We start from the raw sequence: 12,381 nt of genomic DNA on the forward strand, positions 1-12,381 counted from the left end.
TTACGCTATGCTGACACCAACCGTTCCTCACACAGCACTTTGCTGGGGTCGGTCACTTGTTGCCATGGCCACACAGAAGTCACCGAAACACTGGCAGTTAAGGGACTGTATTGGGGAAGTCAACAGGTTAACCCAAATCAGGATCAGTAACAGGGAGGATGCGGTCATTGGCGTCCAGCAACGCCTCTTCTCGGTCAGCAGCCAGGCAGGCCACTGCCTGTGGGCTTCAGACTCTCGATCACATGCCCCGTGGCCTCTGCCTCCACGGGCCAGGAAGCCCACTTCCTGCTCCACCTCACAGTCGCGTCGTCTCTGCCGCGCCTCGATTCTGTCTCAGTCTCCTTGCCTCGGCCTCTGGTCTCAGTGTGGCATGCGTCTGTCTGCTGTCTCTGCCACTTCAAGCCTGGGACGCCCAGCGTGCTCTGGTGGTGACTCTGCCTTGGTGACCCTTCGTCCTGGGAGTTCTCGCTGTTCCTGCTTCTGAGATGGCTCTCTCTCTGTAGCCAGGCGCGTGGCAGCTACAACTGACCGGTCCCTCAGTTAGTGTTTCACGCACTGTTGCCATGGCCCCACGCAATCCCTTGGTAGGAGTTGCAGACACAGGGATGGAGGAGCCACATTGAGAAATGTCACCTCCCCACAGTGGTTAAATGTAAGCCTGGCCATACCATTTGCCATTAAATCCAACAGATGGTTGACACGGCTAGAACCAGTGCTTTCAGACAACAATACTCAGTTTTTAGGCGAAGGGAGTGATAATGACCTCAGGCTATTTCACCTCATAGAGAACAGCAAATATCCATTTACAAAATGAACAAATAAAGCTTATATTCTGAGCTCAGCAAAATCATGATGCTGATATTCAGTCAAAATATTCAAGCTTTAGTTCCATTTTCTTTTCCCTTAAACACCAATTTCTACTTTCCTTTAGAGAAAACCATGCACAATTTGTTACTCTGATTTTTTTCTCTGCTTTGGTTGGCTAAATGAATACTATTCTGACATGCAGAATTATAGATTTTTAAAATGTAAAGAATTTAGACTCTGTTTTCCACCACCTAAGATATGTTTACTTTTCCTACATTAAGGTAGAAGTAGTTTTTCTTGGCTAGTATTTTTAAATAAGAATTGACTTTTTTTAACCTGTTAATAGGATTTGTCTGCCATTCTCAGAAAATCTGCATTTGGTTCAGTGGAAACTTAGGACTTCAGGATTTCTCTTAAATGTTATTTCTTTCTGTGGTCTCCCTGAAATATTACTGAGTCACTTATTAATACCATTTGTTAAGGCCATTTGGACCATCATGCTGTAGAGCCATGATCTTTTAAGTTATACACCCCCAACACTAAAAATTAGAGCATGAACTTGTAGTATATGACAGTTATTTATAAATTATGCAAAGGAGCTTCAAAAAGTTGATGGAATTGGAAGATAATATATTTTTACTTTCAAAGTTCATTACTATACAATAAAATGTCATAATCTATGTATAATACTTATTCATGTATATTTCTATTCATATACATTTTTAGAAAAATGAAAATTTTCAGATGCAAAAGAAAATTCCGCGCATCCCTTAGGTGGTCTTCCATATTTCCAGACCAGGTGTATATATGCTATGTGGAGCCCACTGCTTACAGGCGCCCCGGCCTGGACTCCAAGTTGCCTAAGAGTTATGCCAGGGCGACCATGTATTCGGAAATCCCGCCCCCTTTGTGGTCAGAGACCTGATGGTGAGCCTAGAGTCCTGCCCATAGCAGGGCCGTGGCCCACCAAAGGCATGCATGCAGGCATGCAGTAGAGACTGCTTTCGTAAGTCGATGATTACATTAATTTGGGGAGCCAGTAAGATTTGTGAGCTGCAAATTGAGGACTGAGCTTTTGTTGGACATGTATATCTCCTCTGCCCCAAAGGGAAACAGAAGCTTTAACCTTTTGTGAAACAAACAGAAGAAAGTGTTATCGAATTTACAGCATTTTCTTTTTCTCTTTTTTAAAAATCATTTTATTGGGGGCTCTTACAGCTCTTACCACAATCCATTCATCCATCCATTGTGTCAAACACTTTGTACATATGTTTCCATCATTTCAAAACATTTTCTTTCTACTTGAGCCCTTGGTAGCAGCTCATTTTTCTCACTCCCCCATGAACCCTTGATAATTTATCTCTCTCTTTTTTTTTTTAATGTCTCCCTTCACCCACTTTTCTGTTGTCCATCCCACTGGGAGGGGGTTATAGGTAGATCATTGTGATCAGTTCCCTTTTCTCCCCCGACTTTCCCCTTACCCCCCTGGTGTCAAGCGCATATGTACATTTGTTGCCATCATCATTCTCAAAACATTTGCCTTCCACTTGAGCCCTTAATATCAGCTGCTCCTTTTCCTCCTCCCTCCCCACTCCCCCACCTCATGAACCCTTCATCATTCATAAATTATTATTTTGTCATATTTTACACTGTCCGACGTCCCCCCCTTCCCTCTTCTCTGCTGTCCATCCCCCAGGGAAGAGGCTATGTGTAGATTCTTGTAATCAGTTCCCCTTTCTATCCCACATTCCCTCCACCCTCCAGGCATTGCCACTCTCACCACTAGCCCTGGAGGAGTCATCTGTCCTGGATTTCCTGTGTTTCCAGTTGCTATCTGTACCAATGTACATCCTCTGGTCTAGTCAGATTTGTAACGTAGAATTGGGATCATGATAGTGGGGGTAGGGAAGTATTTAAGAACTAGAGGAAAGTTATATGTTTCATCGTTGCTACCCTGCACACTGACTGGCTCATCTCCTCCCCCACAACCCTTCAGTAAGGGGGGTCCGGTTGGCTGCCGATGGGCTTTGAGTCTCCACTCTGCACTCACACCTTTACAATGATACGATTTTTTGTTCCTTGATGCTTGATACCTGGTCTCTTCAACAGCTCGTGGTCACACAAGCTGGTGTGTTTCTTCCATGTGGGCTTTGTTGCTTCTGAACTAGATGGCCACTTGTTTATCTTTGAGCCTCCAAGACCCCAGACACTATATCTTTTGATAGCCGGGAACCATCAGCTTTCTTCACCACATTTGCTTATACACACATTTGTCTTCATTGATCGTATCAGGAAGGTGGGCACCCACTGATATGATTTTTAGTTCTTTGATGTCTGATAACTGGTCCCTTCTACACCTCATGGTCAGACAGGCTGGTGTGCTTCTTCCATATGGGCTTTGTTGCTTCTGAGCTAGATGGCCGCTTGTTCACCTTCAAGCCTTCAGGACCCCAGATGCTGTATCTTTTGATAACCTGGCACCATCAGCTTTCTTCACCACATTTGCTTATGCACCCATTATGTCTTCAGCAATGGTGTGGGGAAGGTTAGCATCACAGAATGCCGGGTTATTGGAACAAAGTATTCTTGCATTGAGGGAGTACTTGAGTAGAGGCCCAATGTCCATCTGCTTCCTTAATACTTAACATGTAAATATATGTACATAGATCTATTTTCCTGTCATTATATAAATATATTTACATGTGTACACACCTGTATTTAGGCCTCTATAAATATCCTTTGCCTCCTAGTTCCTTCCTCTATTTCCTTTGACTTTCCTCTTGTCCCACTATCATGTTCAGCCTTCATTTGGATTGCAGTCATTCCTCTCAGCTGCATTGCCCTTGCTCAAGCCCCACCAGGCATCCTACGCCCTTCTTGCCATCGATTTTAGGTCACTTGTTGTTCCCTTGCACAACATTTTCTAAATGGTGTCAACTCTTTCTTCCCTAGGATGCCATCGATAACAGGTTAGAGTCAAGAGAGTGGCCATATTGCTCACAGTGCCCAGCAGTTTGGAATGGCTCCGGAGCAGTGAGGTAAACGTTATAAACAGTCAGTGAAATTCTCAGTACAATATTGCAGACTAATTACTTAACTGGAACTGTTTTATTTGGTAACCCTCTTTGAAGCATGTTCATTTCAGAGTTGTTTTTTAACAGCAACCTGCTCTAAATGAGTCCTTGTAAGCAATATAAAGATACACATAGTTATAAAAGTTATTTTCTTTAAAGTAAATCACAGGATTCCTCCTCTCATTTTCCCCCTGTGTTAGCATCGTGCTTTGATAACTTTGGGGGGATGGAGTATTTGAAACATGAGGACAGATGAGGATGTTACCATGTATGTCCCTATGCACGATGCCCGCGGTATCAAATGTATTCTGAATGCAGTTCAGGCCTCCTGATGTCCCGTTGATTTTAGTGTTTTCTTTGTCTTCCTGATCCTGAGTTTTGTGCTTATTATTCACTTACATGTCTTTCTGCTGCTTCTGCATATAAGTGTAGAGATGTGCACTGTAAGATTTGTACTGTATGGTGTGGAGATGTGTACCGTAAGATTTCTCTGCCTCCTTGGCTTTCAGCAGTACATTACTCCCCACTCACTTTTGCACCCCCTTCTTGGTGGGCTCAGGGAGCCTCTTTCTGAAATATGCCCTTTGGACACCCTTCAGTGACAGCCTTGGATGCTGAAGGCTGTGTCGTCTTGTTTGTCTGAAAATACTTCACAACATGCTTCCGTTTGCCCTACTCCTAGATGACTCTTTTAGCCAGCTATGGCTTCTGAGACTCACACTTATTTTCACTTACACTTTGATGTGCTTCCCTGCTTGTGCTAAGGTGCTATTTCGTTTTTGGAAAGATGTGGGTGTAGGCACACACATACATACTTATTAGGTAGCTTGCCTTTTCTCTGGTGGCATTTAGTCTTTGCTGTTCTAAAATTCCCTTATCCCTCTGTGATATCTATGTAAGAATTTACTTCTGTTTCTTTTCCTTGTGACTCATTTTACTTCATAATACCTAATACAGTCGGCTTCCCATATCTGCTGGTTCCACATTCATGAATTCAACCAGTGTGGATCGAAAATATTCTGGGTGGGGTAGGAGATGTAAAAGTCAGTTAAGTGCTTTGCATTAAGGTCAGAGCAATCCCTCAAAGGCAACAAGGGAGGGTGGTGTTTACATTGTATTGAGTACTATAAGTCATCTTGATGGAATTTAAACTACATGGGAGAATGTACATAGGTTATGTGAAAATGCTATGGCATTTTATATAAGGAACTTCAACATCTGTGGATTTTGGTATTGGAGGGGCTCCTGGAACTAATCCCCTGTCAATATCATTGGTGTCTTTCAAAAACTCTTCACATATTTCCACTTACAAATCTTTTTTTAAAATTATTATTAATAATCTTATTGGGGGTCTCTTACAAAGCTTATAACAATCCATCATTCAATTGTATTAAGCACACTTATACATATGTTGCCATCAACATTTCCCAAACATTTTCTATTTGAGCCCTTGGTATCAGCTCAACTCTCAAGTCTTTATTGGAGTTTCTTATTCTATCTTTAATGTCTCTTCATCTCTCAGGTGTTTTTTGTTGTTGTTCCTTTGACTTTTTATGTTTCATTTTGCAAAGATTTCTTCGTATTGAGTTTTCAGTTTTGAAAACTTTGAACATGTGTGTCTAATTTGCTACAAGAGGCCTTGAGAAGGCTTGTTGAAAAATGTAATGAAAAGATTAAGAAGACAAACGTTTCCTTCTCAACAAAGCCTATCAAATTCAAGACACCTTTGCAAGTACTGCTGCCAGCCATTGCGCCTCTCCCTAAAGAACCGAGGGTCCTGGGGATTTAACCAGGTCGATGCAGACTTTTTACATCGTTAACTGAAGAACCCTGGGTGCTCTTTAGAGATTTTTTAAGATTAGGAGCCAGATGTAGGACTGCCTAATGACTTCCATCAAACCCTTGCCAATGAGAGAGAGGAGCAGGGGCATTGCTGTGGGGGACTCAGGTGGGGCTTTCCCAGGTGTTTTTCACAGCGGTTCTCAACCTGTGGGGTCAAACGACCCTTTCACAGGGGTTTCCCAATTCATAACAGTAGCAAAATTACAGTGATGAAGTAGCAACAAAAATGACTTTATGGCTGGTTGGGGGTCCCCACTACGTGAACTGTATGAAAGAGTCGCGGCCTTAGGAAGGTTGAGAACCACTGAGCTAAGGCTTTCGCTAGTTTTCTTAAATCACTCTCATAACAGGTAGCTGTTACTCTTTGCCCCTCTAGAAGTCAACAGGCAAAATGCTGAGTGTCAAACAAACTGTTGTCGTGACCTTTGCTGCTTTGACTGAGCCCCTTCCACCTCTTGGTAGCCTTTGCTTTGTCGTCAGGAGCTCGGTTCCACGCGTTGAAAGTTTCTACTGAAAGCTCCGCTCTTGTCTGCAGCGGATGTGGGCCCCACAGTTAGCACCCACTGAGCATAAAGTTTGCTCACTTTTAATTTTTCAGTCAGAATTATGTGAGTTGAACCAACTTGAAATGCCTGTGCAGTTGGTTGTTGCTTCTACTGATAATTGTTGGTTGCCTTCATTTAGGGCGTGGGCAGGATTGTTCCTCTCAGATCAGTGCGGATGGCCTGTTCTGCAGCTGCATCATAACACGGCTCTCCCTATGAACAGCCATGGGCACACTGCTGATTCCAGGGCGCTGTCCCCACAAACTGTTCTCCCACCCAAGCTTCACCACAAATTTGCTCTCTCTCCTTGCTTTGGTTTTAGCACAAGTCAGGTTGCTCTGATTGGGACTTTTTCTAATTAATGTCTCAGCCTTCTTAGTTTCTCAAACTAAATCCTGTTCAGACATGGTATAACGATTTAATTTATTTTGATGCAAATATAGTGTGACTGAGAAACCAGATGTTTTGTTAATGTGGCTGTGCGCTATGTTGGACAGTGCCCAGCTGAAGCACCCTGGGGGTAGAAATGGAGAAATGGTAGAAAGCACTCGGGGGGGTTACGTGCTGAGCACGCCTCAGGTGCCAGATCCATACTTAGTGTTCAAAAGTTCATGAAAAATACATAATTAAAAGTTTATGGAATTTCCCATGAACATATTAAAGGCTTCTCATGTACGTTATTTCACTGAATCCTTAAGACAACCCTTGAAGTAAGTAACTTGCTAATGATCATACTGAGTTAGAAAAAAGCAGAGTCCGTGTGAACTCAGCTCTAGTTCCGACACCCAAGCTTCATGCCTTGTTCCCTTCCAGCCAGAGGCATCCCATCAGATCCAAATCTCATGTGCTGCCCTCCACTACGATTTCCAGGCCATGTACATGTACATTGGCATGTACATGTTGTTTTCATATGAAATAAATAAGAGAGGGTATTATCTTTTAGATGAGAGTAATGAGATCGTTATCGAGTGATTTGCCCAAACTCTGTGTGGGGACTTGAAGTTGAACTTGAAGTGGGGCTAGCCTCGCCTGGCTGTTGATGGTCGAGGCACACCACTGCTATGTGTTTTCTTCTGAGCAGTGTAATGGTGCCACATTTGAAGTTGGTTAAGTTAGACATTTCAAAACGTCTATAATCAATATAGCTTTGGAAGTATTTTAATATGATTGTTGTTTTATTTTTCACTTTTTAGTGCTCGACAGAAACCCAGAGCTAATTATTTAGAGGACAGGAAAAATGGATCAAAACTGATCATTTTTGTAATTGGAGGAATTACGTATTCTGAAATGCGCTGTGCTTATGAAGTTTCCCAAGCACATAAGTCTTGTGAAGTAATTATTGGTAAGACTTGTCTTGTTTTTTACATTTAAGAATAAATTGTTGATTGCAAAGAAAGAATTTTTTTTCTTCTCATTACAAAATGCCAGAATTTTTTCCTAGGAGATAACTTATTTATTTTTATATAATCAGATTTTTGGGGAAATGAACATGTATTGCATTCTGTGCTTTGTACCTCTTATCACTGGCTAATTTTTGATACATAAATACATTTCTACTTCAGAAATAGTTTTGCAGTAAGGTGGTGGGTATGGACCTCACATTGGCAAGCACTGCCTGGAGTGTAGTTTTAGGAATTTCAGGTGATCACTGAAGATATGGTTGCTATAGGAAAAGGTGGTGAAGAAAACAGTAGGTGTCCAGCTATCAGAAAGATTAGCATCTGGGTCTTAAGGCTTGTCTTAAAACAAGCAGCCATCTAGGTGAGGGTGTCAGCTAAGTACACATGGAAGAAGCACACAAGCCATGTGACTCAAGGATCGTAAGTAGTAAAATCCAAGACTAGAGGAGGGAATTGCATTAGAGCTTACATTTTGAGCACCTGGGTTGCAGAAGACTATGAATCACAGCAGAAGCTCCAAATCCATTTGTGCAGAGTCCCTGTGTGGACAGATAAGTGAATACTTGTGTCCTCAGACAGAATGCATTGGAAAGGGGATTACTGCAGACATAGGTAGCTTAAAATTTTAACATCTTACCCTTTGTTTCCTTTTGACCCATTTGTAACTTGTTCTAGTTTCTACTATTTTCTGCTTTCTTTTGGATTTAAGTTTATTTGTGTGTGTGTGTGTGTGTGTGTGTGTGTGTGTGTTTGTCACTGCTAGGAATTTTTTATGACTTTATATGAAATCCAGGATAGGTAAATCCATAGAGAGAATAACTAGATCAGTAGATCTAGTGAGACGGGCAATGGAGCGCTAATAAAAGGTACAAGAATGATCAAAATGTGATTGTGAATGTTTACATAACACTTTTTAATATATTTAAACATCAAGCTGTACATGAAGCATATGTCAATAAAATGGATTTTAAAAAGAATTTTAACCCAAGCCAGTGATGAGGAAAGTTATTCCATTACTGCATCATTCTCTTGACACACAGAGTTGGGGGCTCGGTACCTCAAGTCTGGCTGCAGCTCTGCTTAGGGGCTCTCCGTCACAGAACAAGGTTGTTGCTGTTGCCTCACGGTGAGGTCGTAATCCCCAGGTTAGCCCTGCACGGCACTAACATGGAGCAGGTAGCAGACAAAGCACTGTGAGGGCACAGTGCTTCAGAAGAGCTGCTGAGCATGAAGGAGTGCAGGCTGGTTCCCTAGGCAGAATTTCAAGGTGAAGCCCTATAGCACTGGCCTTCGATTAGCCCAGGGCCTGCACTTTGCATATTTAAAGGACAAGACAATATATTAAGCCAAGGAAAAATCAATTTAACTACTGGCCTTTAAAAAGTTATCTTTCCCTCCTACCAGGCTCAACACATATTTTGACACCCAGAAAGCTACTGGATGATATTAAAATGCTGAATAAATCCAAGGATAAAGTCTCCTTTATGAAGGATGAATAGATTTGTTGTTTCTGTTTGAGGATTTCACTAATACCTCCAAGTAAAACAGATGAAGAAAATGTTGCTATCATGTAATTTAAATAATGTAAATAATTTTTTGAATAATGACTTTTAAAAAGCATTTCTGACGGGTGTGTTTATGACTACCTACCATTGGATTTATCATTTTTAATGAATTAAACATTATTGCTGCTTGGCAGATGGTGAGAAGAAATTAGAAGAATTGAGGATGACTTTTCACAGCCACCTATGTATATACTAATTACTTGTTAAATACTTATATAAGTGTCCTATGCTGAAGAATACTGTTTTGAAAAAGAAAGATTTTAAATGAAATTACAAAAGTTAAAACTGTAAATGTATATGTATGATAGATTTCCTATAAATCCAATTTTCTTTCAATAGAAATCATTTATTTTAAAATAATTCATTGTCAATAATAGAGTTATTTCACAGTATATGTTATCTTGCTAGTTACTTCTAAAGATCACAATTTTATATCATTTTGAAATCATGTGTGTTTAAATTGGAAAATAAAAATAACCATGAACATTCTAAGAAAAAATAAATATATAATTACCAAATGTATCTTGGTTGGTGTTTGGGGTCCAAGGGGAACTTTGGGACTTTGAAAAGTTTCAAAACTAGCGTTGTATAAGAGAGACTGGTCAAGGATAGACATGTGCAGGCAGACAGCAAGGTGAGTGTCACCAGCTCAAGAAGGGACCGTGAGAGCAGGCTACGTCATGGTCCTGGCACCTTCTCAGGAGGGCCGAGGCCAAACTCACGAGTCCAGGCCTTGGGAGAAGCCAGAGCACCACGGACATGCGGACGTTTTCCTCTCAGAGGCTGGGGGTCCTGCTCCCAGAGCTGGCTGCACTTGGACGTTCTCTGAAAGAGCCCTGCCGTCTGGATCGCAGGAGAGCCAAGCGGTTCGCAGGATGCACTCATCTCCCCGCTCAGACAGCGCCCGCTCAGTAGGCACCTGCAGAAAGCTCGGTAACCCCACGGGGAAAGCTGCGGGTGAGCGTGGTGCTGTGCCACCAAGGAGCACTCTCTCCAGGCCGTGCACCTCACTCACCCGCCCCTGGTCTTCAGAGTTGCGTGGGCACATGTCACAGACTTACATAAGATCGCTGTCATTCTAACTCCTAGCCACAATAGAGGCAATCAAGAACTGCATTTAGAACATGGCTAGATGCCACCCAGTGTTCTCTCATGGAGGGCTTTGCCTCGTGGTATGGTCGTCCTGCAGCCTGGATGCAGGACCTGTTTCACGACCGATTCGCAAGTGGTTCAAAGGGGGTGGTCCTTTATCCAAGGCTCCTGGAAGATGACTTCTCCAAGCAGGTAGCCAAAAAGCCAAACAAACAAACAAACAAATGTGGCTGGCATTTGTCGCTGTTGGTGCTAAGTTGTGGAGAGCACATGTAAGTCTCTGGGGCTGCGTGCGTGATTGGAGTGTCATTTTATTCATGGGTTTGTTACCCAGGGTGGACCCCTTGAAAGACACCTGTTGATAGTATGCTAATGAGGTGACAGCCTGAGCCCCAGGGAGGTGAGGGGATCTAGGGTTAGTTCAATCATGTGACAGTTGACTCGATCAAGCCTGGCTACGTGAAGCCTCAACAAAACCTGCAGACGCTGAGGCTTGGGTGAGCTTTGCTGAATGTCGGCATCTTGTCACGCACTGATGTGTGTTCGGACACCATGGGCGGACATAACAGAAGCCCCGTTTCAGGGGTGTCCCAGGCCGTACCCTTCCTGTGCATCTCGCTTTGACAATGCATAAATGGTGCATAAATGGGGCCATAACTGACCTCTGGCCATGCAGGGAGGAGACGCCCACCCCTCTGCTGCAGGGGACACACACCGCTCAGACAATACTCAACGACTGAGGAGCAGGGAAGTTAGCAGGTCACCCACCCACGAACCAGAAATGGAAGACATTTAGGGTGCAGTCATGATCCCAGTGACACTTCTCTTTGTCTCTCCGCTCTGCAGCCTCTCAGCCACGTGATCCTTGGCCTCTGCCCCCATGGGCCAGGAGACCTACGCGTAGTCTGTCTGTACTGCTATTCTGCTCTCTCTCGTGGGCTCCTTGTGTCGCTGTGGCATGGTAGCTGCGTCCTGCACCACTTCAGGCCGGGATTGCCAACATGCTTGCTTGTGGCTCCTCTTCCTTGATTGCCCCAGGAACTCTCTCTGTTCCTGCTTCTGAGGCACCTCATTCTTATCACAAGGGGAAATGACAACGAAAACTGGTGTTTCATCCACATCAGCTGCTCTGCAGGAGAAAGCTGAGGCTTTCTACTCCCCTAAAGAGTTCGTCTTGGAATCCCACAGGGCAGCTCCACCTTGTCCTACAGGGTCACTATGCTTCAGGACCAGCTGGAAGGCAGCGGGTTCTTTGGTAGTAATTTGCATGGTCTCACCGAAACATTTGGTAGGCGTTACAGAGCCATGGCTAGAAGAAGCGTAAAGAAATTTCACTTCGGCTCAAACTAGCACTGTTTCCTATCCTTTCGCTGTCAGACGCTGCCATCATAAGGGTCGCACTTCCCATTAATTCTTTAAAAAGATGATCTGAAATCCAGGAGAAGTCAAAATACAATCTACATTTATACAAGATTCCTTTTTAAGCAGCTTCGAGGAATTCGAAATCAAGAGTGACATACCCCTTGGTGGGCCTTCACAGAATTGGCTGTGTTTGTTTGTTGTTTTGTGTTACAAGTGGAAGTTTTGTGATACCTGCCTCGAGATAGATGAGGAAATCTATCGGTACCATAAAGCCTCTCTGGCCCAAACTGTTTAATTAAATTTAACTCCGTTTCCATTAGTGTAGACTGTTCTTGTTCTTGTCTGCCTGGGCTGTATGTTTGCTTTCCGGTTACATTGCTGTTATTAGGTATGTTCATGGCTGCAAGCCAAAAATAACCACGAGGCTTCTCTGTCCTTAGGCCAGACTAGAGAAGGACTACACCCCAGAAAAGAGGCTTTGAACAATTATGAAAGCTACAAAATGACTTTTAAAACATGATAAGGCTATAGAAACAAGTCTTAAAAGAACAACCACAACCCAAAGGAAAAAAAAAACCTACTAAACTGTTGACTTTCCCCCTGAAAATAATCTAGATCTATTATTATAAAACCTACCCAGTCTCCCCAGAGCAGAATGAAGGGCACGTTGCCGACGTCACCTGAGCTTGGGGAG

At 43.1% G+C, this 12,381-nt stretch overlaps 1 protein-coding gene across 1 annotated transcript in view; it reads left to right on the top strand.

Moving 5' to 3' along the window:
* The window catches only part of STXBP3 (syntaxin binding protein 3), a 60,069-nt gene extending 50,387 nt beyond the window's left edge, over nucleotides 1-9,682 (top strand). Inside the window, exons 17-19 of the mRNA XM_075558921.1 lie at nucleotides 3,760-3,845; nucleotides 7,462-7,610; nucleotides 9,073-9,682. Coding sequence (XP_075415036.1) covers nucleotides 3,760-3,845; nucleotides 7,462-7,610; nucleotides 9,073-9,167 — 330 coding nt within the window. The 3' untranslated portion in view covers nucleotides 9,168-9,682. The remainder of the gene's footprint in view (nucleotides 1-3,759; nucleotides 3,846-7,461; nucleotides 7,611-9,072) is intronic.
* The last annotated feature ends 2,699 nt before the right edge of the window (nucleotides 9,683-12,381 follow it).

The sequence above is a fragment of the Tenrec ecaudatus genome, chromosome 1, assembly GCF_050624435.1.
Source record: "Tenrec ecaudatus isolate mTenEca1 chromosome 1, mTenEca1.hap1, whole genome shotgun sequence".
NCBI lineage: Eukaryota > Metazoa > Chordata > Mammalia > Afrosoricida > Tenrecidae > Tenrec > Tenrec ecaudatus.